This window comes from Apus apus, chromosome 11, assembly GCF_020740795.1.
Source record: "Apus apus isolate bApuApu2 chromosome 11, bApuApu2.pri.cur, whole genome shotgun sequence".
In the NCBI taxonomy this organism is placed as follows: domain Eukaryota; kingdom Metazoa; phylum Chordata; class Aves; order Apodiformes; family Apodidae; genus Apus; species Apus apus.
In genome coordinates this window covers 1,655,611-1,670,298 of record NC_067292.1, presented here as the reverse complement: position 1 = coordinate 1,670,298, position 14,688 = coordinate 1,655,611, and the positions used below count along the sequence as shown (strand labels likewise).

Below are 14,688 nucleotides of genomic sequence, written 5' to 3'. Positions count from 1 at the left end.
GACACCCTCTTCCCCACCCTGCTCCCGCTCCCGCCGGCCTTTATAAGCGGCTCCGCCCGCCCCCCTCCGGCGGGCTGGCCCGGCCCGGCCCCGCTCCGCCCGCCGCCACTCCTGACACGAGTTGGCCGGTCTCAGCCCCGACGGCCGCGGGGGGGAAGCGGAGCAGGGGGCGAGCGTCAACCCCAACCTCCCCCCCCCCGCCCCGTACCCACAAGGGCATTTGCAGCAGGGAAAAGAAAGATAGAGATATAATTAATTAATTAATTAATTACAAAAAAAAAAAAAAGCTTATGTGTTTCCTGTTTGGCTTGTTAAAAAAAAACAACAAAAAAACACAAACAAAGCTGGAGGAAATTGCGGCCAATGCTCGGTGCAGGCTGGGGGTGCAAGTCATGCCAACAAGGGGGCCCTGTGGCCGGGGCAGCGATGGGGCACGGGGCAGGGAGCTGCTGCAGGCTGGAGCTGGGCACGGGCTGGTGCACGGGCACCACAGCCCCAGAGCTGGGACTCGTATTCCTGGAGCTGGGTGGGATGCCTGGGCCCACGTCCCCGGAGCTGAGTGTATTCGTCCCGTGTCCCCAGACCTGTCTGTACAATCCCCCGTCCCCAGAGCTGGGTGCACAGTCCCGTGTCCCCAGAGCTGGGTGCATGCTTTGGGGAGATGCACAGCCACACCCCCACGGGGTTGGGTGGCCCAATGGGGGGAGCTGGGTGCCACGCTCAGTGCCCCAGCCTGAGCTGAGCCCTGGCTGGGGAGGTGGTGGGTGCTGGGCACATGGGGCAGCAGGCAGCACCCTGGCTCCACCAGCCTGGAGCAGGAAGCATCATCCCATGAAATTCTCTGCATTCTTTGGCTTCCCCACATTTGCTTTCCAAATACACTTAATAAACTGGTATCCAACTGGCACGCTGCTGACCTGCTCCCCACCTCGGAGGGCTCTGCTCTCTTCTGTGGGTTCTCAGAGCTCTTCTCCTCACACAGGCCTGGACCTTGGATGTGCCACCTGGACAGCACTGCCCACACCACAGCCCCCAAACCATGGGCAGGACAGGCCGGTCTGAGGGCCCCCAAATGTGTGTGTCCAGATGAGTTTATCTGTGCACAACCCCTCAGGGGAGCTGGGATGGACTGTGGGCACCCAAACCACCCCCAAACATCCTCAGAGCAGGGGCTTGTCCCCTCACCCAGCCACACGGATCCTGCTGGGACCCGGCGCAATTCACTCATGGAAATAAAATGTTTCTCAACATTGAGCCGTGAGGTTCTGCATTAACATCATGGCCATGTGACTTGGGCATGGACATTATCCCTGCAAAAACCCCCAGGCTCCATCCCCCCCACTCAGAATCCAGGAAAGGGTGGTGCACGGTGCCCACACCAGCGTCTCACTTCTAGCCCGGCTCTGAGCTCGCGCCGCAGCTGGCGGCTGGGCTGGGAATGGAGGCTCTAGAAGTAAATGGGCGCTGGGAACGGCGCCCCAGAGCCCTGCCTCGTGCAGCCGAATCCGGCCCTGAGTGGCCCTGCTCCACTTTGCCAGCCTTGCTCAGGCTTTAAGAGAGATGCTGGAGGACGGAGTGGCTCCGTAATGCGCTGCGGGCACGGCCTGAGTGCCCGGCCAGGCGGCTGCTGGGCCAGCCAGCTTCTCCCACCTCCGGGCACTGCCATTAACACGCGGCCACACCACAGGGCAGGGAGATGCCAGGGCAGGGGGTGCCCTGGAAGCCCCTGGAGCCCCTTGGTTGTCCCTAACTGGAGCACCGGCCACTGCCCAGAGCCATGGATGTGGGAAAGGCAGCAGGAGCAGCAGTGTCCCTCGAGGGACACCAGAGCCACTGCTGGGAGTTGGGCAAGGCTTGGCCCCACGTGAGCTGGGAACCAGCAGCTCCCCAGCCCTAAGTGTGCTCGGGAAAGTAGATCAGAGGGGTAACCAGTAGCCCAGGGGCTAGCCAGAGCCACTGCCATTTCAGGTGCTGTTCGCCCCACTCTCCCCCTGCTCAGGGTCCTAAGATGGGGTTGACCAGTAGCCCAGCGGCAAGCCGAAGCCAGCACCATTTTAGGTGCTGTTGGCCCCACTCGGTGTCCTAATAGGGGGTGACCACTAGCCCGGGGGCTAGCACCATTTCAGGCACTGTTTGCCCCACTCTCCCCCTGCTCAGGGTCCCCACCCCACGAGGACCTCCGCCACCGCGGCGGGCAGGGTCACGCGGAGCCCCAGGAAGGGGTCTGACCCCCCTCCAGCCCCCCCGGCCCCCACGTGCAGGACGGCCGTAAAGCGGCACGGCCCCTTTAAGAACCCTGTGGCGCCAATTCCGCCCCACGTGACCCATCCCCGCCCTCGGGAGGCGTGGCTGCGGCCGCGCGGGTTCCCGCCAAGAGCGGCGGGTTTGGCGCGCGCGGTAGTGGCTGCACGTGTCGGTGGGCCGGGACCGGGACCGGGACCGGAGCCGCCATCGGCACCTCCTGCGGTACCGCCGCCGGAGCCGCCGCCGGGGCCGCCGCCATGGCCCAGCTCCGCCTCACCGACTTCTTCGGCCGTACAAAAGCGGCCACCGGAGCCCCGGCCAAGCGCGGGGGCCGCCGGCTCAAAGCTGCCCTTGCCCATCCCCCGGCGCACCGGGATGCGGAGGAGAACGGTGCCCCCGCGGGGCTCAGCGCCCTCCCGCCGCCGCTGCCCCCCTCGCCGCGCACCCCGGCCCGCGGCGGCTCCCCGGGCGTGCGGGGGCTGGCCGGGAGGAAGCGGAGCCGCCGGGAGATGGAAGAGGAACCGTCGGCCGGGGTTCGGCCCCGGGAACCGAGCGGGAAGTCGGCGCGGAAGAGGCTGGAGCTGCGGCGAGATTGGGAGCCGGGAGCGCCGGGCGCGGTAGGGAGCTGGTGGGATGCGCCAGGGTCCCGGAATGGGGTTGGGGGAGGCGGGGGGGACGGGGCGGACGACTGTAAAACCGGGGCACCGGCTCCTGAGAAACTCTTCCCCCCTTAGTGTAGACCCCACCTCCCAGGGCTTGTTCCCTCCCTTCTCCCGATGCAGATCCCCGCTCCAGGGTGTCCCGCTGCCCCACGCTCGGATCCCCCTGCCCAGCACAAGGCTGGGGTGGGAGAGGGACACGGCACCTGGGGGAAGGGTTCCTGGTAGGCGGGTTCCCCGCACATCCCTGGGAACCCACCAACCTCCTCTGCTCTCTTTCAGGCCACTAGCCCCTCGTCTCCAGCCACTGCTTGTCCCCCGATGTCACCCTCACTGGACCTGGCAACAGACCCCCCAGCCAGCACCACCTACTCCCCCAGCCAGGGCCAGGATGGGGGGACACAGCCTGGAACAGCCCCCCCGGGGACAACCAGGCGCCTGCAGCAGGTACTGGGCGAGCCTGGCTTTCTGCTCCTGTTGTGGTTCTTGGTTGGGTGGGATCCCTGCCCTGACCCTGTGCCCCCTCCCCACCCAGGAGGACCTGGCCAGGCTGCAGAGCCGCCTGTGGAAGATGAAGGAGCTGTCCCAGCTGCCACCCGTCCCCTCTGGGACCAGCACCGACCTGCGGAACCGCCTGGAGCGGGTTCGGCAACTGGAGTTGCGGATCCGTGAGAAAAAAGCAGGAAGCAGAGCCCCGGCGGGAGCACAAGCATCCGGGGGCAGCGGGGCTGCAGCTCCTGCGGCAGAGGCTGGGTGAGGAGCAGCTCCGGGGGCAGTCGGAGTGTCCTGGTGACTGCCACAGCCCTGCTGCCCTCCTCAGCCTCACAGCAGCCTTGCAGGGGTCTTCCCATCGCCGAGGGGGGCCTGGGGGGTGACTGCCATGAGCGTTGGGGCGTCCTGTCCCCAGGACATGGAGGGTGGGTGATATGACCCAAGTACCAGCACAGATTGCTCAGAGGAGGGTTTTGGGATGCGGGGAACAGAGGGGTCTCCCCTAACCAGGGTGGGCACGCAGCTCCTAGCAGGATCTAAGGTTGGCCCTGTTGGCAGTGGGACCCCTGTCCTGGCCAGCCTCTGTCCCCAGCTGCGCCCTCGGGGTCACCCCAGCGCTGTGTCCCCCATGGCCAGTGGCTGTTGTGTCTTGGGGGACCCTGACTCCTCTCCTTTCCTGGCAGTGAGAAGACCCCCGCATACCAGCGGTTCCACACCCTTGCCCAGGACGTGGCCCCAGGGCTCACCCTGCCCTACAAGTTCAAGGTGCTGGCAGAGATGTTCCGCAGTGTGGACACCATCGCTGGGATGCTCTTCAACCGCGCCGAGACCATCACCTTCGCCAAGGTCAAGCAGGGGGTGCAGGACATGATGCGCAGGTGAGTTGGCAGTGGCAGGCAGCCTGTTTTGGGGTCCCAGCTGAAGCTGTTGGGGCTGATGCCCTGGTGTCAGCCCTGGGGGTTCCCAACTTCTCTGGGTGCTGTTGCAGGCAGTTTGAGGAGCGGCACGTGGGGCAGATCAAGGCGGTCTATCCCACTGCGTACAGGCTGCGCCAGGAGAAGAACATCCCCACCTTTGGCAACGGCAGGAAGAAGTCTGACTACCAGCTCACACTGGAGCCGGTGCTGGGGGAAGGTACATATGTCTTGGGGGGGTGCTCAGTCTTGGCTGAGATCCCTGAATCCCCAGGGACACTCTTCTGCTTGGGCTGTTAAGATCATCTTCCAACACACTCAGGCCCTTATGCGTCAGAAGTGGAAAACGCTTCTGGGACAAGAGGAAGGATGATAGGGCAGTGCTTCTGGCTCAGCCCCATGGCAGGGTCTGATCCTGTCCTTCCTGAGGCTCTGAAGCTTTGGGCCCTGTCATGGTGATGCTTGTGTCTCTCTTTGCAGAGGAGAAAGTGGATGGCCGCCCACACTTGTCAGCTTCCCGCTTGCTGGAGCGCAGGAAGGAGTTCCACCGCAACCTGGTGAACATCGTCAAGCAGCACCACAAGGTGAGTTCCCCCTCCCTGGCACACTCTGCTTTTGTGGTCTGGGGTTGCTTTGGTCACTGTCCAGAGAAGTGGACGGAAGGAGCAAGCTGGACATTGCTGGTTCCCGTGGGATGCTCTTGGCAGGCAGGTGTGGGTAGGAAGGATGGCAGCTGGAATCTCTCCTGGCTCTGAATTTCCTCCAGACCAGCTGCCAAGCCGTGCCAGGAGCACAGTGCAGTGGCTGGCTCCTCCATACCTTGCGCACAGACGCTGTGATGCAGCTCTTGCCCCTCTCCAGGCATTCCTGGCTGCCCTCAGCCCTCCCATGGTGGTCCCAGAGGAGAAGCTGACCCGCTGGCATCCCCGCTTCAAAGTGGACGAGGTGCCAGACATCAGCCCGGCAGAGCTGCCGCAGCCGCCCCAGGAGGAGAGGCTGAGCACGGCCCAGGAGGTGCTGAGCACAGCCCGGGGGATGATGCCTCCCAAGGTGAGTCCAGACCAGGCTCTTTCTGCAGCTGGCAGACCTCAAACCTGCTGATTCTTGGGAAGATGTTGCCGCACAGGGGGTGGGAAGGATAATTTCAGAGCTGCAGGGCTTGGAGAACCATTAAGACGTAGGTGGGTGGGAAGGTGAGCCTGGCTGATCCTGCTGCAGGTTGTGGGGTAGGACTGGAGAGGCTGTCGGCACCAATTTTAGGGCTGGGAAAGAAGGTGAAACACTCCACGGTCTCCTCTGTGCAGGCAGGGATGAGCTGGACACAGTTGCAGGTTGGCAGCGTGGGCGGTGGAGGGGAAACTTCTTGCTCCAAAGAGCTGCTCCCAGCTGCAACCTAACTCCTCCTCCCCCTTCCACATGAGCAGATGGAAAAAGCTCTTGCCAACCTGGCCTTAAGAACCGCTGAAGCCGGTGCGGGGGAACCAGCGGTTTCCAAAGCACCGTCCCCTGCCAGCACCTCCAGTGCTCTGAAAGGGGTGTCCCAGGCCCTGCTCGAGAGGGTGAGTAATTCTGCCCTGGCTGTAACGCCGGTGCTGGGGATGGGGGGGACGGAGCTGCCCGTGTCTCACCCCATCTCCTCCGCCCCCCAAGATCCGTGCGAAGGAGGCGCAGAAGCTGCAGGCGCTGATGACGCGGGACGCGCGGCAGGAGGAGCGGGTGGCCATGCTGGGGCGGCTGCCGCCCATGGCCCGCATCCTGCGCAACGTCTTCGTGGCCGAGAAGAAGCCAGCCCTGACCATGGAGGTGGCTTGTGCCCGCATGGCTGAGAGCTACAATGCACAGATGCCTCCCGGTAGGAAAGCCGGGGGGAGGGAAGGATCTTGCCGGCACAGCGTGTGGGGGTTTTTTGCAGGAGGAAGGGGCTGTGGAGCTGAGCTCTGACCTGGGGGCTTCTCTTCTTGCAGGGGAGATGGAGAAACACTTGCGCCTCTTCGCAGAGCTGCTGCCCGACTGGGTGGGGATCCACATCACCAGGACAGACACCTACATCAAGCTGGACAAGGGGAAGGACCTCGGCCTCATCGCCGAGAGGCTGGCCAAGGCGGTGAAGGAGGCAGAAGCCTTCTGAGATCCCCCAGGGTCGAGGCTTCTCCTGTGCCATCTCCTCTACATGTAGCAAATCCCGACTGTGCTCCGGGGACTGGTGTGGGCTGGCGGGAGGGTCATCCTCAGGGATGTCTGAGGAAGAGCAAAAAACCTTAATTTAACTAATTCCTCTACCAGGGTCCATAGGGACTGTAGCTCCTCTAACCCTCAAGCTGCAGGCAGGCAGTCCTGTGTCCTGGAGTGACGAAGCAAGCAGTGAAGAGGAGTTTGTCACCTCTTCTTGGCTTTGCTGGTCTCTCCTGAAGGCTTGATCCAGGTTTCTCCTGAAGATTTGATACAGGGAGGTTTCTTCCATTAACCGGGTCCTGATGGGGTTGGAGGCAGGACAAGAGGATGACAGGTAGGAAGGAGTGAGAGAAGAAGTCATAAGTTGATGTTTTTGGAGTTCTGGGCCTTGTTCTGTTTTTAAGGGAAGGAAAAACCAGCTCTGGCTGGAAACAGCTACAGGACTTGTCAAAACATATCGGTATTAAATGTTTTAAATATAGCTGCCTTCTGTTGCCCCAGTGCTCTTCCTCCGTGAGCTGCCTGTGCTGCGTTAGCTCCGTGGTTCTCCATGGCAATTGGCTCTGGCCAGCACAGGCAGGGAAGGGCTGGGTCATCATCCAGCTCCTGGAGAAAGACTTACTGGAAAAAGTGAGCGTGGGTGTGCAGGGAGCTGAATGCAGCCTTTGTGAATAGGGGCTGCAGAGCAGCTCCCGGTGGGAATGGGAGCAGGCAGGGCTGGGGTGGGGTGGGTGCAGGGGGGGCCTTTTCCCAAAGGAGAGCGCAGGTTGCTCAGCTGAAGTGGTTTGGGAAGAGGGACAGAGAGGGTGCTGATGGTTGCAGGAGTGCCAGCCTGGCCCAGTGCCCAGGTCAGGTCAGTGCTTGCAGTGTGGGTGCAGGGAGGAGGTGGGAGCTGCCCTGGGCACACCTCATGGCACTGTCCCACCCAAATGGGGCTGGTTTTGGGGGGGGTATCAAGGACACCCATGGAAAGGTGACTCCTGCATCCCTCTGTGGGGGAGAGGAGAGGACAGGGACACAATCACACTGCTTCAGGGAAGCTTTTCCACCTGCAGTGCTGGTTTTGGAGGCTGGCAGCATCTGAGATCCCTGCAGTGCTGCCCAAGGGAGCAGGCAGGCCGTCCTCTTCCTCTTTCAGGCCCCTGCTTGCCATTGTGCAGGCCAGTTGGGCAGCACTGCTGGCAGGAGGTAGCCCTGTTTCCAGGGAGCTGAGTTTTAATCCAGCCCAGAGAGATGCAGAGGGCTGGGGTGCAGGCTGGGTTATTGGCCAGGCTGAACAGACCTCACCACAGTGGAGGAGAAGCACTGCCCTCCAGAGCTGGTTCCCAAAGGAGCTGTCCTCCAGAGGAGCACGTTAACTGAAGGAGTTGGTCGCAGCAGCCTGGCAGGCACACGTGCCCCAGGGGAGCTCACAGTGAGCTCCTGTCCTGCTGCTTGGGACAAAAGTCCCTCCAACCTGGCAGCTGCCTCTGCACAGCCTTGTCTCCACAAGCAATTCCAGCGGGAGTTGCTCCCAGGCCCAGCAGCACAAAGCCACTGTCCCCACGTTCCCTGATGTCACTTGGCCCTGTGCACAGCCAGCTCTGGCACTGGCAGGGCTGACTTGCTTCCACAGCATGCAGCTGCTTTTCACAGCTCTTTGGGGTGGAACTGATTCTTTTCCCTCCTGTGCCTCGCAGCAGGACCCTCCCCTCGTGCCAAGTCTGCATGCGAGGCGCTGCCTCCCTTGGCTCTGCGCAGGGGCTGGCTGCAAAAGGAAGTACCCTGGGGGAGGTTTTTCTTTCCCCAGGGGAATGGTGTTCCTCAGCACAAACTTGAGCAGCCACTGAAGTGGCTTTTCAAGAAACTGTGGTAAAAATAGCTGTAAGAGCCCTTACAAGTCTAAGGGGGAGAGTGCAAGGCATCCTGTGCGCTGGATGGGGGCTGAGCTGAGCTGCAGGGGGTTTGGTCTACACTGGGCATCTCCACTGCAGCCCAGCAGGACCAGTTTGGGTCCTGAGGCTGGTGCCAGGCATGGAGAAAAGATACCTGAATGGTCAGTCCTGGTGGATAGATTTTCCAAGCATTTGGGGAGGTAAGTGCTCACAGCACAGCCTTGCTCTCCACTGACGGCCTGGGTTTGGAGCACACCCGGGTAACTTAACAGCTTCAGCTACTGCAAGAACAGCTCTGAGACCGTTTAGAAAAAATAAAAATAAGTTGACATTTATTTTACCAGTGAGTTCAGCCCCTGATAAAACAGGGACACAGTCCCTAATGTTACCAGGCACATGAAAGTTTTGGCACACTGGGTTTTAATAATTCCTGAGACCAAACTGAACCATGGAGCACCTCCAAACCACGGCATCCATCACACAACCTGAGTGAGACTGCTGGAGCTCAGCTGCAAGCACAGAACCACCTTTTCTGGCCTTGCCTGACACCAAACATCCCAACAAGACTGGGTTCCAATCTAGCATTGTCTTTTCCATATCCTGATGCCCCAAGGTGCCTAATTCTTAGCAAGCGCTGCCTCAATGTAAGGGCAACCTATTCTGGTGTCAGCAACAGCAGAGAGCGACCAGACCACCCTCTGAGGGCAAAACCAGAGGAATTTATCACTTAGACAAATAATCACTTTGTGTCCACCTTCTGTGCTTCTTTGGCAAACTTCCATCAGGTTGTTGGGAGGCTGATCAGGCACGGCCCCAATGAAGGGAATGCTAGGCCCTCAAAGCCACCAGACCTCTCCTGCCTTCCAGCAATATTTTCACTTTGGTCTCCTAAGAATAAAAACTGAAGCGGCATCTTGGTCTCCATCCCCCCTCAAAACAATCAGGCTGCTCCTTCTTCCCAAAAGGATGAACTGCAAAAAGGATCCTTACACTCAACACACCTTAACCTGTGTCTTGGAGAAGAAACAGCATTGTAAAGCATCTGGCCAGGATCAAAATTGTGTGTTCCCCACCCTGCCCACCCCCTTGTGATATTTAAAGCCACTGAATAAAACCCAAACTCATGCACAGCTCACGGGGTGTGTTCCCTTCTCCCAGCTCCTCCTCAGTCGTACTGCAGCAGGGAGTAGAAAGGGATGGACTTGAGCTTTTCTGACCCTTTCAGGAGCTTTAACTCAATGATCACCAGGCACTCCAGGATTTCAGCCTTCAGCCCCTGCATCAGCTCGCAGGCTGCACACATGGTACCTGCACGAGACAGAGAGTGAGCAGGAACAGCATCACTGGAGGAGCAGCAGCCAGGTAGGCTTCAAACCCCACAGCCACTCCTGCTGGCACCAACACACGCGTCTGGGGCTACACACGCTCCAACACTCTGCTCCTCTCACCTCCAGTTGCAATCAAGTCATCTACAATAACTACTTTTTGTCCTGGTTCCACGGCATCAAGCTGGATTTCAAGTTCAGCCTGCAGGGTGGAAAGAGTAGCTTAATTTTAGTCTTGCCTTACAGAGAAATGCTCCACAAACTGCTAACACATGGTGGAATGCAGACGAGTCTTCTGTGAGATCAACCTTAACACTCAGCACCTAAAAGCCCCCAAAACACCCACATACTCCAGCTACAGGGGAGTGCCATGGAAATACATGGCAGGTTAGGTGATTGCTGGGCCAACCCTCTGGCATGTCAAGATTCTGAACATTCATCAAGTGAGTTATGGTCCCATCGTGAAACCTGAACCCAAAGCAGCTCAACAGTGAGGAAAATCTCCCGTAAGGCTGCGGGCTGGAGTGCTCTGCCTTGGCAGCACTGCAATGCTAGATCCAAACCCTCACAGGCACGTCCTGCAGGAGATGAACTTGTCCCATGCAGGGGTTGGCCCAAACAATCCTCATAAATAGTGCCCAGGTTTGGTGTTCCTGCTGCTGTTAGTTGCCAGTGCTATGAAGCTTCCACCTCTGCTCTGGCCCAGAGAGGCCGCGGTGTTACTAAGCGAGCCCCCTGTTTCGAAGCCATGCAGTGAGGGCATTTACTCAGAGCACTTACTGGAAGAGTGGGAAACACACTCCGTGTTCATGTCCCTGAATTCAAGCCAAAGAAAGCAATTTAGCACCAAGTTTTATCACCTCTCCTCCCCCACCCCCCCAACAAAAAAATAAAAATCCCAGCAGTGCTCACTGACTCCAGCCAGTGTCCCTGGCTCGGGAAGGAGCTGCCACGCTGGGCAAAGCTCAGCGCTGCTCCTGAAGCAAAACCCACCTTGAGGACCCCCCTGCTGGTTTTATCACCCCATCTCCCCACTGACACACCCCTCCACCAACCAGCCTGGAAGCCCTCCTCTCCTCCCCAGGCATTACCTTGCTATACTCAAGGGCATAGGAGACCGACTTGGTCGGCCCGGGAAGTTTTCCCTTTTTCCGTAACATCACGAAGCCAATTCCCAGTCTCTGAGCCAGGGAGGGGCCTATGAGAAAGCCACGGGAGTCCAGGCCTGGAGGGGAAAGCAGCACAGATACTCAGAACAAAGCCATTTGACCGGGGGGATCTTGGCACAACACCCCAGGTTTATCCTCCTGTGTGCAGGAGGTGACCCTAGAAGCAATTTGCTGTCACAGTTGTTTCTGCAGGTTGAAAACACACCCCACCCTCTGCTCACCAAGATGTGATGGGCTTTGGGGCACCACATCCCTGCCCCACCAGCCCACTTGCCTCCCCTTTAGCTCTTCTTAGAGATAAGCTCAGCAAAGCCCCAGTATCAGTTCGGCCACGCAGGCAGGGACTTTGCACCCAGGGAACAGACTTCACTTATCATGAGGCACTTGGACAAGGTTTGCTCCAGGCTCCCTGAACTCCGGGGCTATCGCCCAGCCCAAGCACTGCCTTCCATTCTCAGCCTCTCTCACAGGTGTGCTGCAATGCTTTATCACCACCAGGGCTGCTTCTGTTGCCTTGAAAAGGCCCCTTGAGAAGGAAAACATGTGGAAGAGGGTCTGCCTGCTGTGGGGACTGTGTGAGACCTCATGGCAGGGCAGGCTCTCACTACTCCCTGAATTATTCTTTTTTTAATGATGAAAGCCATAAATTACTTAATTGGCACTGAAGTATCATCAGGTGGCATCTGCCACAACCAAAACCAGTATTTCAGGAAACTACAGGAGAAGGTTAAGGGTATAACCTGTCCTGGTGTTACCATACGCTAGAGGCCAAAGTTTGGGTGATTATAATGTCCAAGTATTTGCTGCCCCGTTAGCAGAGGAGTCTCCCCACACTTCCCACCCAGGCAGCCCCAGGACAGGGTGCTCAGCACTGGCCTCCAAGGTGTTTCAACCAACACTCACCTGCAATTAAGTCGATTTTGGGGAAAGATGCCCTCAAATGATCTTCCAGGAGATCAATCAAAGCCCTGAAAGCTGCAGGATCCTTCAGCAAAGGGCTGATGTCGCTGTAAAGAAAAGGGAAAACAGTGAAGCTACCTCGAGTCAGAGAAGCTGGTCTGGCTTCCCACCGAGCTCCCGGTCCCCAGGGATGCAGGTCGCTCCAGCCTCGCGCCGCCGCGGGAAGGATGGGCAGGGGGCTGGGGGGCTGGCAGCAACCCCCGGAGCGGGCCCGGCTCCGTCCCTGGCTCCGATCCCATCCTCGCCCGTACCGGAACAGCACGCCGGGCACCGGGAAGTCGGGGAAGGGCCGGACCCGATCGCGGACCCGCTGCAGCCGCTCCTGGCTCATGGCGGCCCCGGCTCTGCGCAGCCGCGGGCGGCGGGGCCGGCAGGGAGCGGCGGGACCGCCCCCGGGACCGCCCGGGACCGTGCGCTGCTGCCCGGGACCGCGTGCTGCTGCCCGGGACCCGTGTGCTGCTGCCCGGGACCGTGTCCTGCTGCCCGGGACCCGTGTGCTGCTGCCTGGGAGCGTGCAGCTTCGGGTACCCCCGCTGCACGGGGATCTGCTACCCCGAGACACGGAGCCCCGGCCCCCCGGTGCATGGGGGTCTGGTGCTCCGGGGCGCAGGGACCCATTCCCCTGGAGCGTGGAGCTCTGGGTGTCCTGGAGGATGGAGCCCAGCTGCCCTGGAGCTTGGAGCTCTGGTCCTCCTGGTGCACAGCGCCCCAGTACCTCAAAGCAGGGAGCCCTGGTACCCCAACATACATCACCCTAACACCTGCAGTGCACAGAGCCTGGGTGCCCCCCCTGCACAGAGCCCTGGTACCCCTTTGTACAGAGCCCCAGTCCCCATCCTGGAGAGCCCCTTTGGTACCTGCAGCATGTGGAGCTGTATCCCCGGTGCCTGGGGACCCTGCCCTGCCCCAGCCAGCTTGGGAAAGGAGCCCCATGCCCAGCACTTACACTTCCACCTCCCTTCACCCTTGCCCAGGGGACTAAACTACTTCTTGCTTTTCTGTCCCTTGTCACCTCTGGTGAACCCTTGGAATCGTACTTGGTGTTTGTTAGAGCCGTTGGTTGGATCACACTCGTGGGGGGTGATAAGGCCACCAGTCTGAGTGTCCTCAGCAGCTCCTGGTGTCACTCCTTCCTCCAGCAGGTCAGGGCACAGCTCCTATCTCCCATCTCCTGATGGGTGAAGTAGCTGTTTGCCCACGCACAAGCCATTGTGGGCAGGAGTGCTGCATGAGGCCAGAGCTGCTCTTACATTAGCAAATATGACCTGGACCTGGGCCAAATGTGCAGTAAGCAGAGGCAGTTCTGGCATGCAGCTCTCCTGGCTGAGCTCAGTGCCTGCTGCTGATAGCTGAGATGGGAAGAGCTTCAGCTCCACACCCTCCAGATACCCGTTGGGACCCGTCTCCCAGGCGTGTGCCAGCAGCTATCCAGGTATTTTGCAGTGATTTGGTGCAGACCCCGTGGGCTGCAGCAGCTCGGTGATGAACACACAGCTCCTTTCTCCTACTCTTGCTGGGCCCAGTTGCTCCCAACAGCCCCATGGGTCCTTCTGGCTCCAAGAAGTGGCTCTGGCACAGGGGAACAGCTGAGAGGATGGGAAGCTGGTCTCCTCTCCAACTTAGCAGTGACAGGCTCATGTGCACAGCAGAGCTCAGGAGACACCCAACTCTGCCCACATCTCAGCATCCCACACGTCCTCTGTCCTTGCAACGTTCCCAGTGCTTGGTGCAAACCCTGGGGAATCATTTGCTGCAGGCTGAATCCTCCACCGCTCTATTTTCTTCCTCATTCATCTCTGGACAGCAAAGGACACCTGTTGAATGGATGCTTGCCTGAGGTGCCAATGGAGATGAGCCAAAGGCCAGTGCCAAGGTTGCTCCTTTCTGGTGCAGCTCTCCACTGCCACAGCCAGCCCGTGGAGGAGGTCAGCATGCCTCCTTTCACAACCATTCCCTTACAGACTAAGATTTTCCCTGAAGTCAGATTATCTCTTTGGCACCAGAAAAATCCTCTCTAGCAGCTGTTCCAGTGAAACAAACACAGACCAAGCACATTGTCTTCCACTGGAGCAGGGGCTTCCCAACACCCTTGCTCCCTCAGATGAGCTGGAAGGGTTTCTCTTGTAACCTTACCAATCAAGACACCGGACAATGAGCTATCCCAGCAACTCCTCTGCTTCCTGGAGGACAGAAGCAATGGAATTTATCTGCCTACTCACGGAAATAAGCAGGAGCTGGAAAATGGCTCTTCTGCAGCCCACCTGCAGTGCAAACATCTGGCATCCCTGGAGGATCTGAAGACCTGGGCTCTTTATCACACTCTCCTTGCTTGTGACTCTCCCACAAAATCACTATCATTACTAGCAAAAGACACCAGATCATGTTTCTCAAGGCTGAGTGAGGTAGTCAGGCCCCTCATGCCAACAAACCCCAGGCAAACCAGCCCCTCTCACCAGGACGAGCTGCCCAGGGCTCCCACCCTTCCTCCCTGGGTGAAGCAGCAGCTGGGGGATCTCACCTCCTCCCATGTGGGATCAGGCCTCTCAGACACCATCAGTTCTGACAGGAAGAGCAAAAAGGTTACAGCAAATCTGGCTTCCAATGATTCAGCTGCCAGAAATCATGCCTCATGCCAGCTCGGGTTTAAAAACAACATTTCTTAGGTCTCAGTCAGAACTTCACCTCATTAATCCTCCAGTTCAAAGGCTGCGAATTACACCTACCAGTACAGACTGGTTTTTTAACGTCCCAAGTCAATTACTTTTCCCTGTAATTGTTCAACCTTTCAAACAACAGTGCTGACTCCTACTGCAATTTCCATCTGAAAAGAACTTTCCTAGGACCAATTTCCAAATGTGATGTCAAAGGATTTTGGTTCT

The 14,688-nt window shown here is 59.0% G+C and overlaps 2 protein-coding genes across 2 annotated transcripts; one reads left to right on the top strand and one right to left on the bottom strand.

Annotated features, from left to right (window-relative positions):
- The first annotated feature begins 2,470 nt into the window (after positions 1 to 2,470).
- On the top strand, positions 2,471 to 6,962 carry CDT1 (chromatin licensing and DNA replication factor 1). The gene is made up of 10 exons (XM_051629733.1): positions 2,471 to 2,861; positions 3,186 to 3,350; positions 3,439 to 3,656; positions 4,079 to 4,273; positions 4,384 to 4,529; positions 4,790 to 4,893; positions 5,171 to 5,359; positions 5,734 to 5,868; positions 5,960 to 6,161; positions 6,274 to 6,962. Exons 1-10 carry the CDS (start codon positions 2,502 to 2,504, stop codon positions 6,435 to 6,437), a joined length of 1,878 nt encoding a protein of 625 aa, XP_051485693.1. The 5' UTR covers positions 2,471 to 2,501; the 3' UTR covers positions 6,438 to 6,962.
- Positions 6,963 to 9,443: 2,481 nt separating this feature from the next.
- APRT (adenine phosphoribosyltransferase) lies at positions 9,444 to 12,141 on the bottom strand. Its single transcript, XM_051629756.1, has 5 exons — positions 12,061 to 12,141; positions 11,753 to 11,856; positions 10,772 to 10,905; positions 9,804 to 9,882; positions 9,444 to 9,663 (listed from the first exon to the last, which is right to left on the bottom strand). Exons 1-5 carry the CDS (start codon positions 12,138 to 12,140, stop codon positions 9,521 to 9,523), a joined length of 540 nt encoding a protein of 179 aa, XP_051485716.1. The 5' UTR covers position 12,141; the 3' UTR covers positions 9,444 to 9,520.
- Between the last annotated feature and the right edge of the window lie 2,547 nt (positions 12,142 to 14,688).

Excerpts from the sequence above, each read along its gene's own strand:
- CDT1 (XM_051629733.1), top strand. The coding sequence starts at position 2,502 with ATGGCCCAGCTCCGCCTCACCGACTTCTTCGGCCGTACAAAAGCGGCC. Across the intron at positions 3,657-4,078 it reads GCTCCTGCGGCAGAGGCTGG|TGAGAAGACCCCCGCATACC; the intron begins GTGAGGAGCAGC and ends CTTTCCTGGCAG. Across the intron at positions 4,274-4,383 it reads GTGCAGGACATGATGCGCAG|GCAGTTTGAGGAGCGGCACG; the intron begins GTGAGTTGGCAG and ends GTGCTGTTGCAG.
- APRT (XM_051629756.1), bottom strand. The coding sequence starts at position 12,140 with ATGAGCCAGGAGCGGCTGCAGCGGGTCCGCGATCGGGTCCGGCCCTTC. Across the intron at positions 11,857-12,060 it reads GTGCCCGGCGTGCTGTTCCG|CGACATCAGCCCTTTGCTGA; the intron begins GTACGGGCGAGG and ends TTTTCTTTACAG. Across the intron at positions 9,664-9,803 it reads TGACTTGATTGCAACTGGAG|GTACCATGTGTGCAGCCTGC; the intron begins GTGAGAGGAGCA and ends TGTCTCGTGCAG.